Below are 23886 nucleotides of genomic sequence, written 5' to 3' on the forward strand. Positions count from 1 at the left end.
AGCCACTAGGCAGGTAAATGGTCACGAAAATTACCAGCAAAATGTGTCATTAGGGGAAAGTCCCGGGATCTACTCCTAGGTCAATGTGTGAATATTTGAGAAATTACCGATACGTAATGGAAACTTATTGGATTTGAAATGAAGGGCTATGGGAATTGTGGAGGAAAAGTATGAAAGGAATGATTTATTTTTCTCGTTTAAGACCCGCTTTTTTTTAGTTTCAATTAAAAAAAAATTGAAAAAGTGTTCGCGGATTAAACACACTTTACATGGTTTTAAAAACATTTTTTTAACGAGCCTAAAGGCACCCTTCTTCTTTGTAAATAATGTTAAAATTAAAATAAATAGTTTTCGCTGTCTAAATCAAAATAATTATTTCTCATAAAGTCTCCTAAACTTTACAAACTATCTTCATGGAAGTCTTCTGTCAGCCTTATTGTTTCTTTATATTCATATTTTATAAAGCACTTACTTAAAGCCCAATAAAAAACTCTCTAAAAGCCTCCACCAACGACCCATTTCCCACCACACTTTATCGCATCTAAAGGCCAATAAACTAGACCCTTGTCTGCGCCAACAAAATACCCCTTTAACGCCACCTTCCGCGACTCAGACAACCCCCTTGCTGGGAGGAGGCGTATGTGCGTAGGTGTGTCGTAAGTGAATGAAATGGAGGGAAAATGATTATAGGAAGAGCCCACGCAGAATCGAAAGACGAAAGAGGTTCTCTCGGTATACAATCGAATAGCACTGAAACTGCTGTTATTATTTTATTTTGGCTTTTCATTCCCTAATTGCCAACAATTTTCTGTGACACAATTGATGGGCGGGTGGAAAAACTAGACCAAAACTCAATGCAAAATAAAGGAAAGACAAAAGACAAAAGCGGGGCATAAATAATACAAGTTTTTGTCGTAAATTATTTCTGCTGATAAGCAGAAAAAGAAAAGCAAAACCTAGGAGTAGAAAAGTAAAAGTTTTGCGACTGTATTCTGTCGTGTCATCTGTCACATAAATAAAATTGAATATATAAATAAATATTTCTAGGCGGAGACAAACGAATAAAAACATCCCTACCCTTCGTTTAGCTTTTCCGCAGGGATGGGGTGGGGAGGGGCTTTTAATAATGACAGCTCATCAAAAATGTATATGTTGTCAGAGTCCTCCCCATCGCCCCCAGCCGGCGACTCATCAACTAAAAGATGCCACAAATAAAAGGAAAAACTTTTCAGGCGAAAAAATATGTAACAAAAAATACACAAAAATATATATCATGCCGCAAGTTTCGACCAAAGTTTTGGCATTTTTTTTGCTCGCTGTTTTGTGGAACTGTGAGGAAGTGCCGGCGGCACTTTTATGGCAATTGGATATGCTGGGTGGGGTCCTTGGTGGGGCCCACAGCTGAGGCAAGGCTAAGTGCCCGAATTAGCGATGCACGGGGGTCCGTTTTGAGATGTTTGGGATGATCGGGGGTCAAATGTTAAGAGTCGAAATGGCAGTAGGAATGCCCACCATATTTAGGAGCATGTGGGAGAAACCTAAATGGAAATGTGGGATAGGAAGAGTGGGAAAAATAGCCTATGAAATGATGACATTGATATATGCCAATGGATACAACAATTTTAAAGGTATATTATTGATAGGAATGTGACCAAATATTCTTTAACTCGAGTAAACATGTTCTGCACTTTAAACTACACCTATTTGTCTTCTTTACTCGAACTCAATTGAACCAATCCGTTTGTGTACCATAAAAACACTAAAAACAACTCATAAATGTTGTTTTTTATAGTCTATTCAAATAAATAAACACACAAACAGTTTATGGACTGTGCTTCCAGTGATTGCAGCACTCTTTAAAGAGAATTTATTTATAGTTTTTCCTTTTTAAAGGCACTTTTATGTCTCGATTCAAGCGATTGACCTTTCGGCCTTAAATGATGTCACAACACAATGATGCTGTCAAGAGAGAGATAGAGATAGAAACAGAATTTTCTTTGATATTAAAACTCAGTTGATTGGACACATCAACACATCATTTGCTCAATCAGTGGAGTTCTCCTTCCATCTCACATTTTCCTCTTCTCTGTGCTGTGTCGAGGAAAAGGTGTCCAAGATTGTTTTGACATTACTTTCAAATGTCAATCGTCCTGTGATTTGATTTCTTCTTTGAGGCTTTGAGGCTCTTTTTGTCCCCAAATTGAATTTCAGGTGACAGCAGATAGACTGGGGGAGTAGATTTGTTCGGGGGCCAACTGCTGGGTCAAATATGCGATAAAAGTCGATAATACAATCAAATATAATGAGGTTAGAGTGAGGATGATGTGCCACAAAAGACAACCAAGAGCTAAGGGTGGTATGCCACCCTAAGATTGGGGGAGAAATATTTTGGAAGAGCTCCATTATCAAAGCAGAAGCTGGCGGCTGACAACAGGTTGCCATTGGTGCTGGCTATCGATTGGGTTTGGGCGGGGCAAACATATTTTCTGAGCTATTCCCAATATTATAGAATGATGAATAAGGATAAATACAGTGCGTTTTCTAGTTGTAAGGCAAAAGGGAAGGTAATTTTAAAAGTAATTTAGAGAAAATTCAAGAAAGTGAAGAAATTTATCGATTATTGCCGATGGGAATAGAATGAATAGTCTAAGAATTATCGAATGGATTGCCGAAAAAAATTATCGACTAAATTCTTTTAATTTAATTATAATAATTCAAATTAAATGAGCAACTCAAAACACAGGAAACAGGAACAATAAGGGTTGTTAGAGGAGCGCCAGTTTCCTATTCTTTAATATAATTATTTTAAATGAAAACCCTCGTATAAATCAAATAAATCTTACCTATATTTCACACCTCTCTGTCCTACTGTTTATGAAACGTGCAGTACGTACGTACCAAAGAGCATTGCTTCGAAGCTCGAAACATATAGAGATTATTATTATTGTTCATTCAGGGCAGCTTTTACACCTGACTACGCTTTCGAGAGAGAAGAGGCTTTTGCCCGTAAAGCAGCTTAAAGCCGACAGTTAACTGTTAACTGGCAGATAAACTTAACGAGCGAGCACGTACGCTGTCACAAAGACAGACAGACAAACAGACAGAAAGACACACAGACAGACGAACAGCACACACACACATAAATGGAGTTATTTAACAGCCAGCAGCAGACAATATTTACAGGCACTTCGATTTAACATAAATTTTGAGGAGCAATACAGAACCTAAAACCATCCCCACCCTGCCCTCCGTTGCTAGCTCTTTGCCTGTGCCATGAATGTGGCATGTGGCATGCAAATTCCAATAAACTAAAGTACCCAAAAAGTCGCGACATCTTTTTGATAAAGAACAGAACAGAAACATTGGCTGGCTCTCCCCCTTGAGGGCCTTTATTTTTCCTGTTTCCTGTGTGTGTTTTTTGTTTTTGCGCACATTTTCTGACAAGCTATAAAATTTTTATCAGCATTACTTTTATTTTTGTGACATTTCCACTGACATTTTCCACAAGAAGCGAAACGTAACAAACGAAGAACGAAAAATGTAAGGTAAAAGCGTAGTCCTGGAGGCAAAAGATCCCGTCGGAAAAGTAGCCACCCTCCGAATGACATTTACCCATGTAAGATAAGGGCGTGTCTGAGAAATGGACTATGGGGTTTTCTAAAGGGTTTTCCCCCTTTTTCTTTCATTTGGTAAATGGGGCTACTGTTTTGACCTTTTTCATACTTGCAGCGCACACAAAAATTGATTTCCTGAACGATTTGTCAACCCCCCAACGAAAAATACTAGAAAATTTATCAGGCTAACAAAATTGTTTGGCCAATAGCAAAGTTCTACTCTAAACGGATTCTGAATTGTCGCTGACAAGGGTGTCGGACGTTGGCTCCAATTATGCATAAGCTTCCACGAAAAACCCATTTCCGTAGAGGTGTTTGTGGCACTTTCCATTTTCAATTAGTTTACCCAAGTGGGCGTGTGATTTTCAACACGAAAACCTCACGAAAAAAGGGGGAAAATGTAAAAGGAATGCACTGACAGAAAGGAAACGGTTTTAGAGGGCCCGAAAAACAGAATTTCGGTGGAGCAGGGTACGCCTTTTGAAAAGGGTGAAAGTGAAAAAGCATTGCCTAATGTTTTTAGTGGGTATTATTATTGCCCTCAAGGACCCCTCTCTGTGGGTCTCCTCTTCGGGCCTTCTTCTGGGGTTCATTCTTGTTCCCTGCTGATAAGCTTTAATGCCCTTTCAGCGCCGTGTGGCGTTTCAATAAAACTTTATCATAATTGACATTTTAATGGGTCTTTTGCTCGCGCAAAAAAAGGAAAATTACTAACAATAATGAAGCAAAGCATACAAAATGTGGGCCATCCGTTGGGGCTGTAATTTTATATTTATGAAAAAAGCAAAGGCGCGGGAGAAAAAAAGGGGAAAGGCACTAGAAGGAGAGGGGTTTGTGGCGCTGCGGCTGAAAGGTGCATAATGTGTGATAAGTGTACTTATTCATGGCGAATGAGTTGGGCTTTTTGATTGTGATGTGGTCTATGGGTTGGGCACTTCTTTAAGATAAAACTCTACGGTTTCCCGTGTCTAACATACTTTCTGAAGTGTTTCTTGTATGTTTAAAGTTCATCAGCCTGCTCTCGAAGATCTTTGCTTACATTCGCTTACAATATTTTTCCATTTTCAATATTTTCTGTATTTAAAAATATATCCGTTTCCAGTTAAAATAAGAATAAAAGCCTTTCTTAATTCTCTTTCACCATTCTCTTTGTATTTCCTTTAATTAAATTCAGTTCTGAAATCCATTAGAAAACCCAACCCAGCCGTTGCCATATAATTTCCTTATAAAGCAGTAAAAAAACAACTAAAAGTAATCAACAAAATGTATAAAAAGGTGTAAGAAAAAAGAGGAAAACAAATTATCAAGAAAATGTGCGTAAAAGTGTAAACAACAAAAAAAAGGAAACGAAAGAAAATTGTCAACTTCATCAATCAGGGGAAACCCTTTCGTTTCTACACGGCAAAATGTTGGCTCGCTGCGTGAGCTATCAAGGATCCTGTGACAACATCAATGGCATCCTGACGAGGGACTATGCCAAGGTTTGTATGCGAGGGGAACGACTATAAGGAGGAGTCGACTATAAATTAATTAGTAAACGAAAGAAATGAGTCACATTTTGTCCTTTAACTAAGTTTCACTCGTAGTTTTCAATTCAAAATAGAGCAAAATTGCGGAGAGAAGTAACTATAGAGCATGTTCATATATGCCAGACACACAAACACAGAGGGGAGCCTTGCTCTCTGTCAAGGTTGGGTGTGTGATGTGCGAGTGGCATATCTACTCGTACGAGTACTGTAAGCCATAGCCAGAGAGGACTTTCCACAGTGACACTGACATTTGCACTTTTGCCCGCCCGCACGGCCATTTCCAGTAACAAGTTTTTCAGTTTATTGTCCGAAAGCCTAAAGCCAAAGCCAAAGCCAATGCCAAAGCCAAGCCAAATCCTGAGCCTAAAGCAGAAAAAGAATAACAGGGAAACCCAAAAGGAAATCAAAGGCAAGGGCAATAATAGTAAACCATCTCAGAGTTTAGAGTAGACTAAAAAATACCTCTTAGAGAATAATTTAAGGCAAACCTGAAGAAAATTAAAATATATTTTCCAGAACATATTTTAAACTAAATGTATAAAATGTGTAACGATTACCCTACAAAATTGATTTGAATTTCAGAATGAATTCCCTTGGAATTCCCTTGTGTCTTTATGGACTTCTACTGCTTTGCATTCCTCAGATCGGATTGAATGTCGGCTTTCGCTTAAAAAATAACATTATCTCTTTGCTCAGTAAAGAAATGCAAGATTTTTAAGAGCTCTTAAGACCCATTACATATACATGTAGGAGTACTTTTCATGTCACATTGAAAATAGAATTGGCTTATTCAGAGGAAATTCCATAAGTCTAGCCGTTGAATCAACTTTTAACATTTATTTTATATTTATACTGCTAAATATAATTTAATTGTAATGAAATTCGGTATTTAGTTCGAAACTCACTCAAAAACAAAACATATCGTAACACACCTCAACCTAAAAGGTACTCTAGGAAAAAAAACACCGTGCATAAGCAAACTTTTCAGGACTTTTCAGTCCAGGGCCAAGTCCATTGTTGTGTTTTGTGTCTGTCCTGTGTGTTGGCCCCCCTTTGAGATGTAAAGCCAGCTCGTAACTTGGCTGTGCCAACAACAAATGGAATATGGCTAAACAGTAGAGGGCCCACAACAAAAGGGGAACAATAGCCAGACAAACCAGTGGAAAGCAGCGAAGGAAAGGGGCATGGAAGAGAGTTTGGCTGAAATAGAGTGGTCGGAGATAGAGAGAGAGAGCAGCGACTCTGAAGGCTGGCAAAAGATAGAAAAGATAGCAAAAGTACAATGCAAGAAAGATATTTTTATTGCCAAAGCAAAGGCCAAACAAAATGTGTCGCATGCATATGCAGCAGGCGAGCAGGCGGTAGACAGTGGGCAGGGAGATGACTGCCACATTAGGATTACCATTGCGGGGGGAGGACTGTGGCCTGGGATCATAGGACATGTGGCATGTGGCATAATAAAAACTATGTAAGGATGTGCCTAACGATGTGAGGGGCCAGCAAATGTCTGGGAAAGCTAATAATGCCCCGAGACCAAGAACCGAGACCCGAGCATGAGAAACAAAAAGGAAAGTTCAAATACCCTAAAGGATCAGGGAAGAAGGTGGAGTAAGTGGAAGAGTGCGAGTGCCAGGGAAAAAACAACAGAAGTGCAAAGGAAATGTTGCCTTTTACAGTTTCCAGCATTTCTTATTAGTTTTCTGCTCCAGAACTTTGTGGGTAAAACTTGCTAAGACTTTGCTTTAGGCTTTGAATTATTGTTTGGCATTTAGTTAATTCTTCTAATAGTATTTATGCATTAGAAACATTACTTGAAAACTTAAATTTATGGTTTTAATATACTAAAAATATATTAAGATACATCAAATATTTAATTATTTCCAAAGAAAAATTCATCTTTCATTTAATTAACACAGTTTTCAGCATGTTTCTGTTTATTTCTTTGAGAATCTTCTCTTTGATGCTTGTTTAATTATTTCGGTAACTGAATGCCTTTGAAAATCCATATACCCTTTACAATTTAGGCAAATCTTTGTCTCATCTGCCATGAAATCACAAAAGTCCTATGCCATAATAATTACAGATGTGCCCAATGAAAATGTTGCAAGGAAAACAAATAAAGTTAGCCAAATAAAAACAAGCATAAAACACTATACACCGCACTGATGGAGAATTATTCTTAAATTCTACTAAAAAGGGACAAATATTTTTTTGGGAAAATTCCTCCATTTACTACAGTTTTCTGTTTGATGCTTTTCTACGTACGTTTCATAATTTTAATAATTCCTAAAAAGGGTGTTCAAATTAAGAACCTTTCGCAAAACGAACTGAGACTGAATCAAATATATGTAACTAATGGATAGAGATGGAAAAATATACATATGTATATGGCTAATCTCACTCTCCGTATACGAGTACACAAACTAAAGCATATAAAAAGGATTCCTGCTGCCACAGATTTGCTTAACGACCTCTCGAAAAGACTGCTCTCCCTTGTCTTTCCCTCTTCTTGTCGTGGGTGTGGATAAATGTCTTCAATTTTAATTTGTTTGCCTATTCCTTGTGCATATGTATGTCCTTTCCAGGCAGAAGGAAGTTATCTAGGAGCAGTAGGAAGCTCCTCTCTTTCCCCGAAAGAAGATGGGAAAATGGCTAATGATTTCCTGATAACCCAAAAATCTGAGTGTAACAGAGATTGCAACTTTGTGTGTGCGATGCATCCACATCTACACAGAGACAGCTGTGCGGAAGTACATTTTTGTAATATCTGCTGGCCCTTAATTACAACCCGAATATGCCAGCAGTCTGCCATTTTGTTAGCATTTATATTCATTTATATTCATACATATTTATCCTCTTTTCATTTTAATTTTTTGCAGATCTACACGGATTGGGCCAACTATTATTTGGAGCGTGCCAAATCGAAAAGAAAAGTCACAGATCTCTCAGCAGACTGTCGCGATGGCCTGCTGCTGGCGGAGGTTATTGAGGCTGTTACCAGCTTCAAGGTGCCCGATTTGGTCAAGAAGCCAAAGAGTCAACAGCAAATGGTAAGTGGAGAAGAATTACTTCTTAGAAATTCCGAGAATTTAATGAAGGCAATAAAGGGAATTCGATAAAAAAAATTGATACAAAAATAGCAGGAAGGTTGTTTTTTGTGGTTTTTGAATTTCTAAACCTCTTTTCAAATGCACAATAATATATTTTACAATTCAAACCCCAATTAAAATTATTTGTTAGTGTTTAAGTTTAGTTTTAAGTAAATTTTCCCAACTGTTTTCAAGGTTAATCTATGCTATAATTCCACCAATAGTCTCTCCAGATGGTTTCTCATTCTATTAACTCATTATTTCTTAATTAAAATTCAGAAAATTCTTCTGAAAAGGCTGCCACTTCCTGCAGGAACACTCCTGCGCCACCTTCCTTAGTCCGCACTGCCATTACGACGGTGACTGGCACTGGAAATAATTTTCTCTTCTGGATTTCGTCTCATAAAAATACGTGAAAAAAATCCAAATGCCATTGAATTTTGTTCACCCAAAAGCCGTGTCCCATGAGTCACTCTACTACTTTTTTTATTTTTGCGTTAATTGTTTTTTGAATGACAAAAAAGAGAGAAGGAAAAATACACACACAGAAAACCCGCTGCCGTACCATTATCCGGGCCATATGCAAATGCCGTGTGGCATCGACGTGAAAATATTTCCCCCGCACACACACAAACACACACAGTCACACGTTTCGAGTGTGTGGCAGGGCGTGTGGCATGCATTTGAAAGGTGGATACGTCATCTATCCATGGATGACAAAACTTTTTTTTTTTTTCGTTTTTGCACCGGGAACTGCTGGGGAAATTCAGTTACGGGAGTTGGAAAATGATGATTTCCGCCGCACTAAGCAATTTCGGTGGACAGGTGGCAGGCAGGTAAAGAGACCGACAGACAGTCCTGCAACTGCCACACAGACTGTGGGACTGTGCCACTCTCTGCTTCCTCTCCTTGCTGCCCCAGCTGCTGCCCCTTGCATCTCTGATTGAATTTAGATGAGGATTCTGCAGCGGCTGCGGCCACCGGATGATGATGATGATTCTCGAAAACTGCAGCCAGTTGTTGCACTTCATTGCATTTATGAAATTAAAATTAAAAAGTTTTCACTCGTCTTTGGGGTGAGATTTTTTGACGGAAAAGCTCGAAAGTGAGCAGAGTTTTCTGCTGCTGTTTCTTCGGGTTTCTTCAGTTTTTCTTTTAACTCGCGTGCGCCGTCTGCTACGTGATGCGATTTCCCAAAATTCTTTTCCCTCTCTAGGAGGCGCTCCTAAATCCCGTTCTAGGCAAAGGCTAAGGGTACGGCCAAGGAATGTTTATAAATGTCGATGCTTTAGGAGAGGGTATACCGATTTTGAGTACAGGTTTGCTGGGGAGAGATACCGAAGTTTTTTTGTATTTTTATTAGAGAATATACGAGTATATTCTTGTATGAAAATAAGCTTCCAAATTCCGTTTTTAAATATATCTACATAATTCACGAAAAGGATCAGTAATTTCGAATTTTGTATGTGATTTTTACTCATTATCCTTATTACAATGGAAATAAATTATTGGTAAGAGTATGTATAGGTTCGACATCGTACTCAAGGAATATGTTTTCTCGTTTTCCTTTCGCTCTAAACTGAATCTGCGGCAAGTTCATTGCCGAAATATAAAAAAACCCCAAATGGAGAGAGCGCTCTGATCATGAAATAAAAATTTATTTCAACTTTGTCAGTTTTTGGTTTAGTTGACGTTTTGCATACTAACTAGAAACAGAGCGAAGGGACGGCACTCTCGCTCTCTCTCTCTCTCTCTCTCTCTCTCTCTCTCTCTCTTGTTCTCCTAGACAGAGACATACAGAGACGTCATTCAGAAAGAGAACGACTCCATCGAAAGAAAACAAATGAAATGGCAATATATACACACAAACAACAAAAAAGTAAAGTCTTTTGAGAAAATGATAAGCTCAGCTAAACGTGCTGCCGTTGTGTGGCACGTGATGCAGCAGCAGCATCAGCAGCAATGAAAAATAAAGCTAAAAACAAAAACAAAAAACAGCAGAAGCGAAAATAGCGGCGGAAAAGAGCTGACAAATTGCCAAACGAACTGTGGGCGTGGCAGTGTCGCGTTGACGTATGTGACATGGGCGCCAAATTGGGTTTATCCGTGGGAGGAAGTACAAGTACAAGTCCTCGTGCCACAGCTGCAGCAAGGACAGCAAGGGCAGGGGCAGTGCAACATTTCTGTGTGTCATTGAGGAAGTAGGAGGAGTTTCAGGAGCAGCAGCAGCTGTAGGAGGAGATGCCCGAGACTAACAAACTCAATTTGCCAATTTGCTCAGAAATAAATATAGAAGAAAAAGAACAGGAAGACCAGCAAGGAGGTGCTCCTCTAAATTAGTTGGTGGCATGCGAAAAATTGTTTGTATTTCTGTCTGCCGTGTCTGCCGGATGGGTTTCCATATTCCCCATAGATGATGCATTGCCATGCCTAGTGAATTTCTATGATTGAAGCGGTTTTTATGGCATAAATGTTTGAAAATATGCAAATAACTGCGGGCTTGGAATAGCAGAATATTTACTTAGAAATAATATTTTGCCAAATGAAATAGGACATTTGTTGGTTCAATTTTTGTACACAATTCGGTGAATTTTATAGTGTTTTCGGTGATTATTGGCGAACATTTTCTGCTTTATTTTCTATGCAAATTGTCATTATACTTGAATAATAAACCTCCTATATCATATCAGATGGTGCCTTGCCACTGCCTATCATTCCTTCAGATACTCCTTCTGGAAACAGCTACTACAGATTCTCCAGCTAACCCAGTAAGAAGCCCACTAGAACCCCTTCTAGTAACTTTATCTAGTACCCCCTTTCAGTAATTACACTTCAGCCCCTCTCGAACCATCTATCAGCCCCATTCGTACCTCTCATTCAACCCCCCTTTCTGCCCTCCGACCCTACAGTCATTCATATCCTGTGAGCCTTACAAAACACTGCCCATATTTCTGCCGTAGTTCTCTAGCGCTGCAGTGTGGGTTTTTCCATTTCAAGGCAAACAAACAAAAGCATTTGCAAATTTTTTCCATTTTCCTTCCAGCCTGCTGCCCATTTTTCCCCATTGGTTTTCCATATTTGCATGACGAAATGAAAAATCAACGCGTTAGCCGATACACGAACCAAAAAAGAGAAGAAAGGAAGGAACCCCTAGGGTTGGAATGAAATAGAATGCGTGGCCGAATGGGTGGCAGCCCTGGCAGTAGACCCCAAGAAACATTTGCAGAAACTCAATAAAAAACAAACAACACGACGGACGGTGTAGAATGGTGTTTGGCTAGGCGGAGCGGGGCAGGGCTGCCATTAAGTGGAGTGTTGGAATAAAGTAAATTTTATCAACTTTTAAATCAAATATTAAACTTTAGAACCAAGGTTTTTCCTTCACCCAGCCTTTTCCCTTTTCTTCACTCACGAAAAGTTTGTAATAAAGTTTTTCTTATTCTCCTTTTTTCTTATTTCTTTACTCTTTACATGAGGGTTTTTCTTGGTTTTTCCTCTACTGGGCTCTGGGTTTTTTCTCTCTTTCGACTGCAACACGTAGTGCACATTTTTTTTTGGTGTGCGACTTTCTGCAACGTTTTTCTAATGAGTGACGACGACACGAGAGGCAGCAGGCAGGGAGGAAGTCAGAGGACGCTCTGTGGGCGGTGGGGATTCTAGTCAAATGTGGGCACGAGAAAAGAAACCGAGAAAAAAGTAAAATGAAACTCTTGAAAAATCAGCGAAACGTAAAAGTGTTCAAAGTCAACTTTGGCGTCGACACAAGTGCCACCAGATCCAGGAAAAACCATCAAGCAGAGGCACAGGAAAAACTCCTACCGCAGTAGGAAGCGCAGAAGCGCAGTAAAAACCAAAGTCAAAGTCGTTGAAACAAAAACCAAATTAAAGAGCAAACCATACACCAAAATGATCTTTAAGTGAGTTGGGTGAAAGAACTGCATGAACGGGTTTGCATTTTCTGGCAAAAGTTTAATCAAGACATGGAAGTTCTTAGAGTTCTATAAACTGTGAAGTAGTGAAATAAAGTTGTGGCTTCTAAATGCCTAAAATTGGAGTAAGAGAATCGCTGGGAAGAAGCTAGCTAGGGAGTCAAAGCTCGGAGGAAACATAGGTTGAAGAAAGCATACAAGAAAATCACCTGTTATTTGTTGTGGATAAAAAATGAAAGATCAATCCAAAAGATGCCACAGATCCTCTTAATCATTAACAGTCTCACTAGAATAGGAGGTTGAGAGAGAAAAATAGAGACTTCATCCGCTCTCGGTAATAATTTTTAATCTAACAAAATACCCAGAAATCTTTCAAAAATATGTAAATTGTTTTAAAGGTCCATCAGGCACTTCCTTAAATGCTCTGTCTCTGGCATCCAGATTGCAGTCATTGCCATAACAAAGGGCGAAAATTTGTGCAAATTTACCCTAAAATGAATTTTACTACGGCACTAATTTGATTTCCACTTCGAAGGAAATCGTAAACAAAGCAAAGGAAACATGTGAAAGGAAGAAGCTGAAAACTGAAGCTCAGCCCAATGCTGAAGCCAAGTAGAAAAGGTAAAATGTGAATATGGGATGAAAAATCTTACCACTCTCCGTTGCCGCTGCAGAGCTGCAGAGATTTTCCCAATCAAATATGTAAATAATGTTGGACACCAGTGTGCGTGCTGTGTGTGTGTGTGTGTTTGGGTCTTAAAAGGGAAATTAAATCAAAATAAGCACATGCCTCGTGTGTCTTATATAATTGCCTGTCTTTTTGGCTTTATCCTTTTCAGTCTTGCTGCTGCTGCTGCTGTTTGTCTCTCGAGGTCTTGTGTCTTTTGCAGGACGCTGCCTTTTGTAGCCAATTTTCAATGGATTTTCAATGGATTTTGGCCCCTGTGCATTTGCTTCAGTTATTAGCAAAAGACAAACATCTAAGCCGTAAACATCCATACAGGGCAATTATTATGTAATTAAACTAAAACAATAGCACAATTTAATGCGCTTCAATGATTTGCATGCATATACATATATCTTTGTATATGTACATATATCCTCTTTTCCAATTACCTAAGGACCTTTCATAGTTGTTCTGCATTGAAGTGCGATGAAAAGAGCGCAGGAAATGGATGTTCAAGGGGCGAGGGGCGTTGTCCTTTTGGGCTCTTAAGCTGATTTAAGTGCTTAAAAGGTTGAGTAAATAATACTATGGAAATTTTGTTTTGCGGAGGCAAGTGATGGATGAATGGATGCTTGGAGAGAATTAACACATACAATTAAAGAGAAAAATAACTCTTAATTCGAAAACAAATAAAAAGAAATGTTAAAGGTAGAGCAAAATATCCTGAAAATCAGAGTCATTTATAAACATAAATAATCTCAATATTCCCCTGAAAAATATACTGAGCGTACATATAAGTAGTATAAATACATAAATTGGTATACATAAATATACTGAAGGTATATTCTTATTTATAGAATTTTCCAATGATATGAATTTGTAATATTAAAATTGTTATAACTCTAAAAAATTGATACAAAATTTGATATTTATATGTACATATGTAGGTATGTACATATATTACCTTTGAAAAACAGCCAGCTTCACCAAGTTTCCGTTTAACGAAATGACTTCTTCTATTTTTGCTCTCGGACATTTATACATTTTGTGCTATCAGTTCTTTATTGCCTTATTCCTTATCCATCATTCCATCTTAATTTATTTTCATAATTTTGATCCAAAAACTGAACTGAATGATTTTGAACAATCCTATTCTCTCTCCCTCTCTTGAGAAAAATCTCCCATTTAAAGAATTTTCCCCAAGGAATTTTGTACAAATTTTTAGCTTTCGTTCGTGCCTCAAGTGGTTGCACATTGAAACCCACTTAAGCAACGAGTAAATGCAAAATGCACGTAAAAGTATAGTACATCTTCCCAGCTTTCTCAGTTCGCCTATTTTTGCTTCCCTCTCCATTTCCTGCTTTTTGCCTGGCTCCTCTCTTCTCTGATTGCCTTCTCTTTGCTTTTTTACTACCGCTGCTTCTCTTCACCTGTCGGGCAGTTTCCAATGTTCAATGGGGAAAAGCTTACGTTTGCTTTATCTAAAATGAAATCAGCTTAGGTGGCACAGAAAACGGGTGGAAAACCCCCCAAATCATGTGCCTCATGCCCTGCCTCATGCCATGCTTTTCTGTATGGCTTTCTGTATGTGCATTGCAGGCAGATGGCGGCAGCGGAGATGCATACAGCATCTGGCATCTCAAATTGAAGTTCATTAATGCATCAGAAGATGATTTATTTTTAGGGAAACTTTTTACCTATCTTTGTTCCGTTTTTCCATGTTTTTAAATGCTTCCATTTACCCACTGTTGCTCGCATTGTCTTTCTTCAGTTTCCCCTCATGTGGCTAAAATGTTCTTTCTTCATTCATGCAGCAGTATTTCTCATTTTCTTGCTATATGTTTTCAATGCTGTAAACAATGCATAGTTTTTATCGCATCATTAAAGTTTTAACCATTCCAAAAGCAAAGCTTTTGCTTCCATTTCTGTAAATTTAGGCGATATTTCTGTTGCACAAGCATTGTGGCAACAAAAGGCAACGTTTACGCTTTAAAGTTTAAACAAATGAAATAAAACATTGTAAAAAACTGTTGCCACACTTTTTTGTTGCCGCTGGCTGAATGGAAAAAAACTTTTGTAACCACAAATCAGGCGGTGAAAAATTTTGCTGGGAGGCCGCCGATAACCAACGGGCTGGAGGAGGCAGAGGCCGAGGCCCATGGATTCGTTTTGCACGTGCAGCAGCCATAAATTCCCGGACACAAATTAAGTTGTGGCACAAGAAAAGCTGGAGGAGGTGCCACCAGGAAAGCGGGAGAAATAGAAGGAGGTGGCACAGAAATCGGAAGATGGAAGGGGCGGTTGTAGCAGTAGGAGCTGTGGGAGGTGCTGCACTAACAAAGTGTGCCCTGGCTTTGTCCAGGCAGCCAATCAATGGATGCGCCTTCTGTTGCATAAATTAGTCGCTCATGCCGCCGCGTGGCACGTGATGCTTAAGGAAACACAGAGAAACTTTCAAGTAGAGTTGTGCCCGTGGCCCGTAGACCGTTTCCCGCATTAAAGTGGCAGTTCCATTCTTTTCAATTAGAAATATTACCCACTTGCGTTCAACTACAAACTCTCGTGTAAGCCCTTTGGTTGGTGCCCCTAAGCGGCTCTCGTATTAAGTTTTCTGTTTGGTCAAATGGTAGATTGCGGAGAGAGTGGCGTCGGTGTGAGAGGCGTACTTGATGAAAGTTTTGTTTATCATACGCCATGTATGCCACCACACAGTGCCCCAACTACTTGCCGTAAGAGGACCCTCGAAACTGCAATGCCAATGAGCAGGGCGAATGGGGATTACGAGTATTTTCTCTTTATTTTGTTTGTTTTTGTTTTACTTTGAAGTGCACTACACGGATATGATGGAGTATATTAACTTTAATGGGTGAACAGAGGGATACTTAAGGAGAGTTTAAGGGAAGTTTAATGTCAATTATGGTGTGTATTGTTTAGGAAAGTGGGGAGTTTTTTGTGGGGACTCTAATGTAAAGCTTTGGAAATTAATGGTAAACATTTCGATTTAAGTTTCGATTTTAATAAATTTGTATAAATATAAAAATTATATAGGGAAGAAGATTTATCAATTAGATACCACATCTACTACATCCAAAGAGACAGACCTTTCAGGATTAAAAAATCGTTTCCTAGACAATTAAAATTCATTCTTTCGCTTGACAAATTGTAAACTCATAGGTTTATTCGTTTGAATCATGCCTTGAAGAGGTTTCAGAGTCTTACAAATCGATCTATCTACACGCCTGTCTTCAATAAACCTTATCCACAAAGTTGTCTTAATTTACAAGAGTATTCATCGTTCACCGTAAACATTTTTCCAAAAGGGATTTTCTGTTTGTATTTTTCGGCTGCTCATTCGTCAAAGTTTTGCTGCTGTGCCAAAGCTTTCTAATTACAAATGTAAATCCCCCTTTCGTTTCGTTTGGTTTCGTTTCATGGCAAGGGAACTTTGGTTAGCTTTTCCCCCCGGCACGGGGAGTGAAACAAGTTTTGGGGTTTGTCTGTCGTTTTGGTACTTAACTGTGGTCGGTCCTATGATAATTGTCATTGGCCATGGACCATGGACTAGGGAGATAACTAGCCTGAGATACACAGTTGTGTCTGTGGGATGTCTCTGTGGCCTGCTGCGAGGAAAATGGACATGGGTCTCTTGGTTTCTCTGGTTTTGCTGTCGGGACTTTTGGGTTTTGGCTTTGGACAGAAGCGGAAGTGTTTCAATTGCTGCTTAAGCCGCTTGAACTTTGGACTGTATCCAAAATGTTGTGTCTGGTCTGGTGTGTGTGTTGTGTTGAAATACATTTCTATTTTCAGTTGGAATACTCTTTTTTATTTTTTGGTTTTTCTGGCAAACGATTCACGCACTTAATTAGACACGGGATGGTGGATTCTGCTGCGGTTTGCTGTTGCTCCTCTAATTGCAGCAGGCCCCCCAAAAACTACTCGACTCGACTTCAAACGCTAGTGGCATGCTGCGACCTCATTTCGTATGTGGAATCTATATTTAGATGGAAGATCTCTGACTTCTAGAAGAGACTGTAGTACATACACTTGCCACAGAATGTGGCTCGTTTGGGCCACAGGTTTTCGAACCGAACATCGGCACACTGTATACTACATCTTTCTGGATCTCTTGGCTTTATTTTCGAAATTTATGTGAATCGAATTGTTGCTCGTTGACATCGTTTTGTTTTTTGGAGGCCATTCCGCCACTGAGAAGTTCATTGCAATTTATCATGGGGCCAAAGCCACCCACATGATTTACGTGTGGCATTGTCCATGGGGTCGAAGGGGGGGAGGGTTATCAGGCAATTCACGATCCACGGAACGAATGATATGGGGCACGATCGGGGGGGAAACGATTACAGCTCACAGCATGCTGCAATTGTTTGATGATCTTCCACGATTGTCGCGGGTACAGCGGATATCAGATAAGTTTTGACATATCTTTTATGACAAAGAGTGAGGAAGAAATATGCGAAGTGGGCAAAAGCTTGTGGCATATGAGTTAGATACAAGTCTTCGTTTTATTGAATAAATATACTTTGAGATGATCAGAAGGTGGAGAATTTGTATTTGTAACTAGTTAAAGTATGGCATTTTTATTTGAAAAATAAGTTGGAAGATCATTTATGAATATGTCTTAGGAAATAGTTTAAAGAAATGCGAAAATTATCAGTTGGAAGATAAAAAGTTAAATCTTCTAAAACAAAAGCAGTGTAAGGATCGCTGCCGAACTAACTCTTTCGTATAGAGTGTTTTTCGAGCTACCACAATCCTCTGTAAGCACTTCAGTGTTGGCTGATATTTTTGGCAATACAACAAGATCGTGATCATCATATAGATTTATTGACAGGCACTCATTTTGCCATTCATTTGGCTTCTCTCTGCGGCTATTGCGGTTTCTTGTTTACGAGTATCTTTAATTGTCTGTGTAGCTTGTGGATTCCTCGCCTTGTAAATCATAACTGAAACGAACACAGAACACAACAGAGAACCGAAGCGATCCGAACCCAACAACGCCACAACGTTGTGGCCTACTTTTCCTAAAAGACGAGAGGTTCCCCTTCAACGAGTCTTCTGTTTATTGACTTTTTTAACTGCCTTTTGTTCAGTGCACGTTTTTGCAATTAAAATTTATGAAACTATTGAACTCTGGTGCTGCGGACTTTTACTGAATGAAACGTACGCCACAGATCCCCACCCGTTGTCCGCCCGAAACAACCAAAACAATTACAAGAATAAATCAGAAAAAGATCCATCAAAAGCGGGAAGAGAAGACAAAGAGATGCTGTGATGCTGGGATACCTCTTTGATGACTTATTGAAAATTCCATTTAAAAATTGTTTACTCATTGCAGACAAAACGATACAGCAGACAAGCCGAAGCACTCTCTCGCTCGCTCTTACACACACCCCCACACAACTGTCAAGAAAACAAAAATCAGAATATTTTGAAGAGTTTCGAAATGTGTTTATGTCTGGTGGATCGGAAGAAGGATGAGCAGAGAGCGGGTAGAAAGAGATGGACACTGTTCCGAAAAACAGTCCATAAATTGTTATGACTGCAACATGTTGCAAAGAAATTGGGAATATTAAGTAGGAAGGTGTGGATATCTATACAGTTCTGTTGATTTTGAGGGAGATCTTATTGTAATCTGCAGATGGTGTGGATGTTGCTTAGAGGAAATCTACTTTTTTAGTCAATTTTACTCATTGACGATTTACTATACAGGTAAACACTGATATCATAGTCCCATATCATTAGATTTAAAAAAAATATATAGAAACTCTGTAACATCTCCCTGTTCCATTAATATTCTAAGGAGCTGTATCTTCAATATACAAAACTAGCTAAAAACCGCTAAACGCTCAACTCCCTTGTCCCCTAAAACATTTGCATGTCTAGCAACAATGCCTACAACATTGTTAGCTTCAGTCGATTGTCTCGTCTGGCAACACAATAAACCTGTCTGGCAACCAAAGGCTACAGAAGCAATATGTTGCAAAGCGCACAGCTGTTGCGATCATTACACAAACAAAAAACACACAAAGCAGATGATTCTAGCAGCACAAAACAAAGCAAAAAGCAAATGATTTTAGCAACATACAAATCAAATGTTGCTAGCAGCAAAAATACAAATGAAAGCAGCAATAAAAACGTTAAAATGATCAGCAACATGCAGCAACACAAACAAAAGAAGCAGCAACAATGTTGGTCTGAAAACGAAGTCACAGACCGAAGTAGAAATGAAAGCCGAAGAATCGATGACACGATCAATAGGCCTGTCTCTATCTCTTTCGGACCTTTGCATTGCATTGCCCATTCTCCAGCTCTTTCTCTGTCGTTCGTTTTGTTTGTTTTGCGGCGGCGCGCCGGTTGCGATTCCAACCGCCTGTTGCTAGCGCAGTCTCCGACAGTCGGTTTAAACAGCCAAAAGCAACCGCAAGCAAAACGCGCCCGTCTTTTTTACGATTTTAAAGCGCGATTTTGATTGGCAAATTGAATGTAATTTGAGCCGAAAATACAATTTTGGTGAGGAAAAAAGCCACAAGTGAAGGCTTTGAAGAGTGAAAAGTGTCTGAAGATATAAAAAAATTAGTAAATAAAGTTATTAAAACAAACTTTTAGGCGGTTTGTGTGCAAATGTGTTACAAAAAATAAATGTTGGCCAAGGAACAACTTCTGCTTGAAGCTCAAGTGTTTTTCACAGATTTCTCACAGTGTATTCTGCTGATTTCATGCAAATTTCTTTGCTCATAAAAAAGAAGCCCCAATTTTCGTTCATTTTGTTTAATTGCTCGCTCGGTCTCGTCTCGTTGATTGCCTTAAATAAATGTCTAGTGCAAATTCCGAGATAGATTATATCAATTAAAAAATACAACAAATTGTGTATCTTCAAGTGTCTCTTGCTCCCAATTTGATTTCGAAGAGAAAAACGAAACCAAAAATTATATAATAAAAAAAACAACAACAGAAAAGAAGAAGAAACCCCTCGTCATATGCAGGTCAAGAGGTAAACCTCAAGTAGCTCACAGAAAAACAGAAAATATTTCAAGAGGTAAATGAAAATGTTATGACCCCTTGGGTTTTCCCTTTCCTCTCTTTTTATACCTTCTTTGGGCCTCTATTTTTTTGTTGAGATATTTATCAAATTTTACGTAAAATTAACATCAAATCAACATAAACAATGGAAGTCATAAAAAGGAAGTCAACACACGCATGCCACTATGTCATAAGCCAGAACTAATTATCATGACACAACTGTCAAAGGAATGAAGCAGAAGGCAGCCAGGCTGCCGCCTTTGACACGCCCCTTGTTAGGGCTATCGTCCTCCTATCGGATATTGCCTTTTTTTCTGCGTTTTGGCTGCGTGTCCTGTTAGCCACATCATTTTTATGACTTTCACTCTTGGCCCAAGCCTCGGACCCCGGACCTTTTATCTCACTCTATGCCTTTTTTGGCCTACACCTTTTTCACCTACATTCAGGCAGACACATCATCGATTGTCAGTGCGTGCATGTGTGGCCTTTTGTGGCCCAAGGCGGAGGTTACGTGCCCATATTTTCTAGGGAAAAACACGGGGACCAGCTGTGCACCGGGAAGACAAGCGCGAACAGTGGCGTAGTGTCAGCACAGGGCCCTGCAGGGGGGGTGTCTGCATTCGTTGTGAATGAGGTTACACGAGAGATGGGTGAAAGGTCATTCGGAGGAAGAGATTTTGTTGTAATTGGAAAAGGGAGTAAAGGAGCGAACTGAATAGATCAATTAGGATGATAAATAAATTGTTACAGAGATCAATGGATGATGAATAGCCAGGATATTGGATAAGGATCTTGTATTTTAGAGGAATATTTGGTGAAAAATTGGGTTGAAATGGTAGTAGTTATGTATAAGAAAGAAAGCAAACATGTTGAAAGTAAGAAATGAAAAAGAAGTTTCCTTCCATTTCTTGATCTTATTTATGCATTTTCCATTAATATAAGTTGACTTAATTCACGTAGAAATACTTTTTCGTTGTTCATAAATCATTTTCGTAGACAAATGTGCATAAATTATTCAACATTTTGATTTATTCAAGTCATAAATCATGAGGTTAAGTCACAATTATTCGAGCATTATACAAAGCAGACTATGATTGAAAGTGATTTATCGAGGCAGAAAGTTTTAAAGGATATGGAAATTCGGGATGAAAAAATATAGAGGAAATACAGGACTCGTTTTGGCTACTGAAACCCAAAGCATACCCCAAAGAGTTTCAAATCTTTCTATATTCTCATAACTTCTGGCATATCATCTCCCCAATCCATAGCACCCCTTCTGGGTCCTCCACCTCTGCCGCACTCGATTCCAGACATCCCCTCACATTATACTCTTCTCTCAGCATTACATTTATGTCATTTCATTTTTATTCCAAACTATTGTCGGCTACCCGAAGTTTATTGTCATTCTATTACCTCTAACGAGAGCACGAGTATTGTTAAACATCGAATGGGTCCCACACACCTACTCTGCCCATTCTTCCCGTTCGTGACAATGAAATTCTCTGCATTCTTGCCAACAAATTACATAATTATAGCCACTTTGACCTTTGTTATCGCTCTCTTATTCCATTTCCATGAACTACGAGCTAAAAAACACTTTGGGTGGCACTCACAGATTTAGTGTTTAGTTTGTGGTCGTCGTCTCCATCGCCGTCCCCCCGCTGTGGTGCGAGTCGTGGAAACCCAAAAGTCAATGCCTGGGCTATCTGTCAAGATTTTCGGATATTTTCAAGCGGTTCAGCAGGAGCTTCTGGCCAACTTCATATTGGCTAGAGACCCCAACTAATGAGCTTTGATTTATCAATGACAGAGCGATGCGATGGTCGGCGATTCATCATTTAAGCCAAAACCAAAGCTGACGCTGGGAGCCAAAGCCAAAGCCAAAGCCGAAGTTCCGAAAGCCACTTAATTGAGCGTTAAATCGAGCTTGACTAGACTGTCAGAAAGAGAGCTTTAACCGTTGGCTAATTTAACAAGATTTAACAGTCAAATAGCAGGACGGGGGGCATCATCTTTTTGGCTAAGACGCGCGTGGACTCTGCAACTTTGGTTCGCCCGCCGGAGGCTCTAAGGGGGTCTAACAGGCGGCACAGCTGTCAGCTGTTTTCTGGCTAGACAACAGAAAATTTGGGGCCTTTTTTTTTTGCTTGCTGGCTGCTGCTGCCATTGGTTTTTGGTTTTGGTTTTGGTGTAGCCAGATAAACGCCAGCAGACAACCGCAGTGGCAGTGGCAGTAACAGCCCGTCCGACTGTTGCAACGCGTTGGACTTTGAGTCCCAGAGGTTGAAAGTTTTGTGTGTATTTTTGTGTGGCGCAGTTGAGCTGCTTGCTGCCTTCATGATGCTGTTGATGAGTCATTCGGTGTGTGTGCCTTTTTTGGGGGGTGTGCGTCATGTGGCATGACTTGGTTTTCGAGCCTGAGAAATTGGATTAATTGAGAAGTTCAGAGTAAAACAATAAACAAAGTGTGAGACAGCATAAATATATTTAATTATTAAGAAAATGTAGTTAATTGAAGGTTTAGTTGGGGATTAATGGGAAGGTGGAATTAAAGTTGTATTTTAAAATTATTTTTTTTAGCTCAGGGAAGTACTAACTAGTACTCGAAGCTGTTCTGATTTTTGCTGTATGCAAAATATTCCATAATTTTAATGACTAATTTTATTATTTCCACCCAAGTCATCGAATGTCCATTTGTTTACCCCACTGACCCACTCCCAATCGGGTGACCATTTGCCAGTCTCTAATTATAGAAGTCTCAGTGGGGTCTGTCTCCTAATTGGCAAAGACAATTTATGGCTACGAAAAACACTTTCCACACCTTTTTGCCACATATGCCACAGAGAGAAATAATTGGGAACAATTGAGCTTTAGGGCAAAATGTTTGCTGTGTGCTGCAAATTGGACAAATGTGTTGCGGAAGTTGTTACGACAGAAGCACACAGAGAGAAAGAGTCAGAGAGAGAGAGAGAGAAACAAGAAATACAGTTCCCCAACAGAGACACATTTCCGCAACAAGAGAAAGAGAGAGAGCGAGTGAAAGAGTGGGTAAATGGCAAGAGGAAATTCCATTCAAATGCAAGAAGACAACTTCTCGTGACATGACATGACCGTGTTTTTTGGACAAGTTTTTCTTTTGCCTCTGGCTTGGCATTTAATGGCATTTAACTACGAACAAAAACTTGACAATGTTCAATGTTCAATGCTCAATGCTCGTCGGGCGATTAGCCAGTGGTTTTATTTTGTATTTTTCTTGTTTTGGATTTCTCTTTCAGCCAAAATAGAGATACAGGGAGAAATACAAGAGAAAATGCAAATCAAAAAGGTTAGAAATGAAATTAGAAAATGAATTCAGAGAAGAAAGAATAATATTTTTAGAATAAAAGTTATATAAAAAAGTAACAATTATTTCATTTCACAATTAGCAAAGTTTTAATGAACATATTTACCTTCAAAAAGTTCCGAATAATATCTCAATATTAAACCAGTAACAGTTCCCCTCCTTCGAAGTCCATTCCCCTCTTCAATTTCAGTAAAAATTCACTTCAAATTCCTTTGACCCCCTTCCATGTTGAAATTCCTCTCTTCCAGGGAAATCCAACTTAATATCTCATTTATTTTGTTAGCCTACAAAGATCGACTCATATGTCATGCAGATACTCAGTAACTCTTCGGCTGTTCTTTTTCTGTGCTGTTCCCCGGAACCCCAAAACGCGTTAATATCTCATCATTAAGCGGCAGCCGACTGTTCGTCTGTCTGTCAGTCCATTAGTTTTGTCAACCTCTTTGTTGGCCAGCGGCGGCGGCGGCTTCCCTTGGAAATACATTTTGAGTAGGGGGGAAAAACGGCACGCGTTACTACCCAACCACGCCGACAATCGGTCGACATTAAACACTAAATAAATTCATCAAAACCCCAAAGGTTCAAAGAACTGTTTGCCGGTTCAACAAAAAACAAAACAAATAAAACAAAATGTTAAACCGGTTTTCAACATTTTTTTCTTATACAAAACTTCTCCG

At 39.3% G+C, this 23886-nt stretch overlaps 1 protein-coding gene across 9 annotated transcripts in view; it reads left to right on the forward strand.

Annotated features, from left to right (window-relative positions):
- The window catches only part of LOC117587869 (protein sickie), a 195544-nt gene that overhangs the window by 56571 nt on the left and 115087 nt on the right, over positions 1 to 23886 (forward strand). For 6 of the 9 annotated variants that reach the window (XM_034278842.1, XM_034278844.1, XM_034278836.1 and 3 more), the window contains one exon: positions 8023 to 8193. In XM_034278842.1, coding sequence (XP_034134733.1) covers positions 8023 to 8193 — 171 coding nt within the window. Of the gene's footprint in view, positions 1 to 4988; positions 5096 to 8022; positions 8194 to 23886 lie in introns of those variants that run through there. The other 3 variants (XM_034278840.1, XM_034278843.1, XM_034278841.1) reach the window with 3 other exon arrangements.

Source organism: Drosophila guanche, unplaced genomic scaffold, assembly GCF_900245975.1.
Source record: "Drosophila guanche unplaced genomic scaffold, DGUA_6, whole genome shotgun sequence".
In the NCBI taxonomy this organism is placed as follows: domain Eukaryota; kingdom Metazoa; phylum Arthropoda; class Insecta; order Diptera; family Drosophilidae; genus Drosophila; species Drosophila guanche.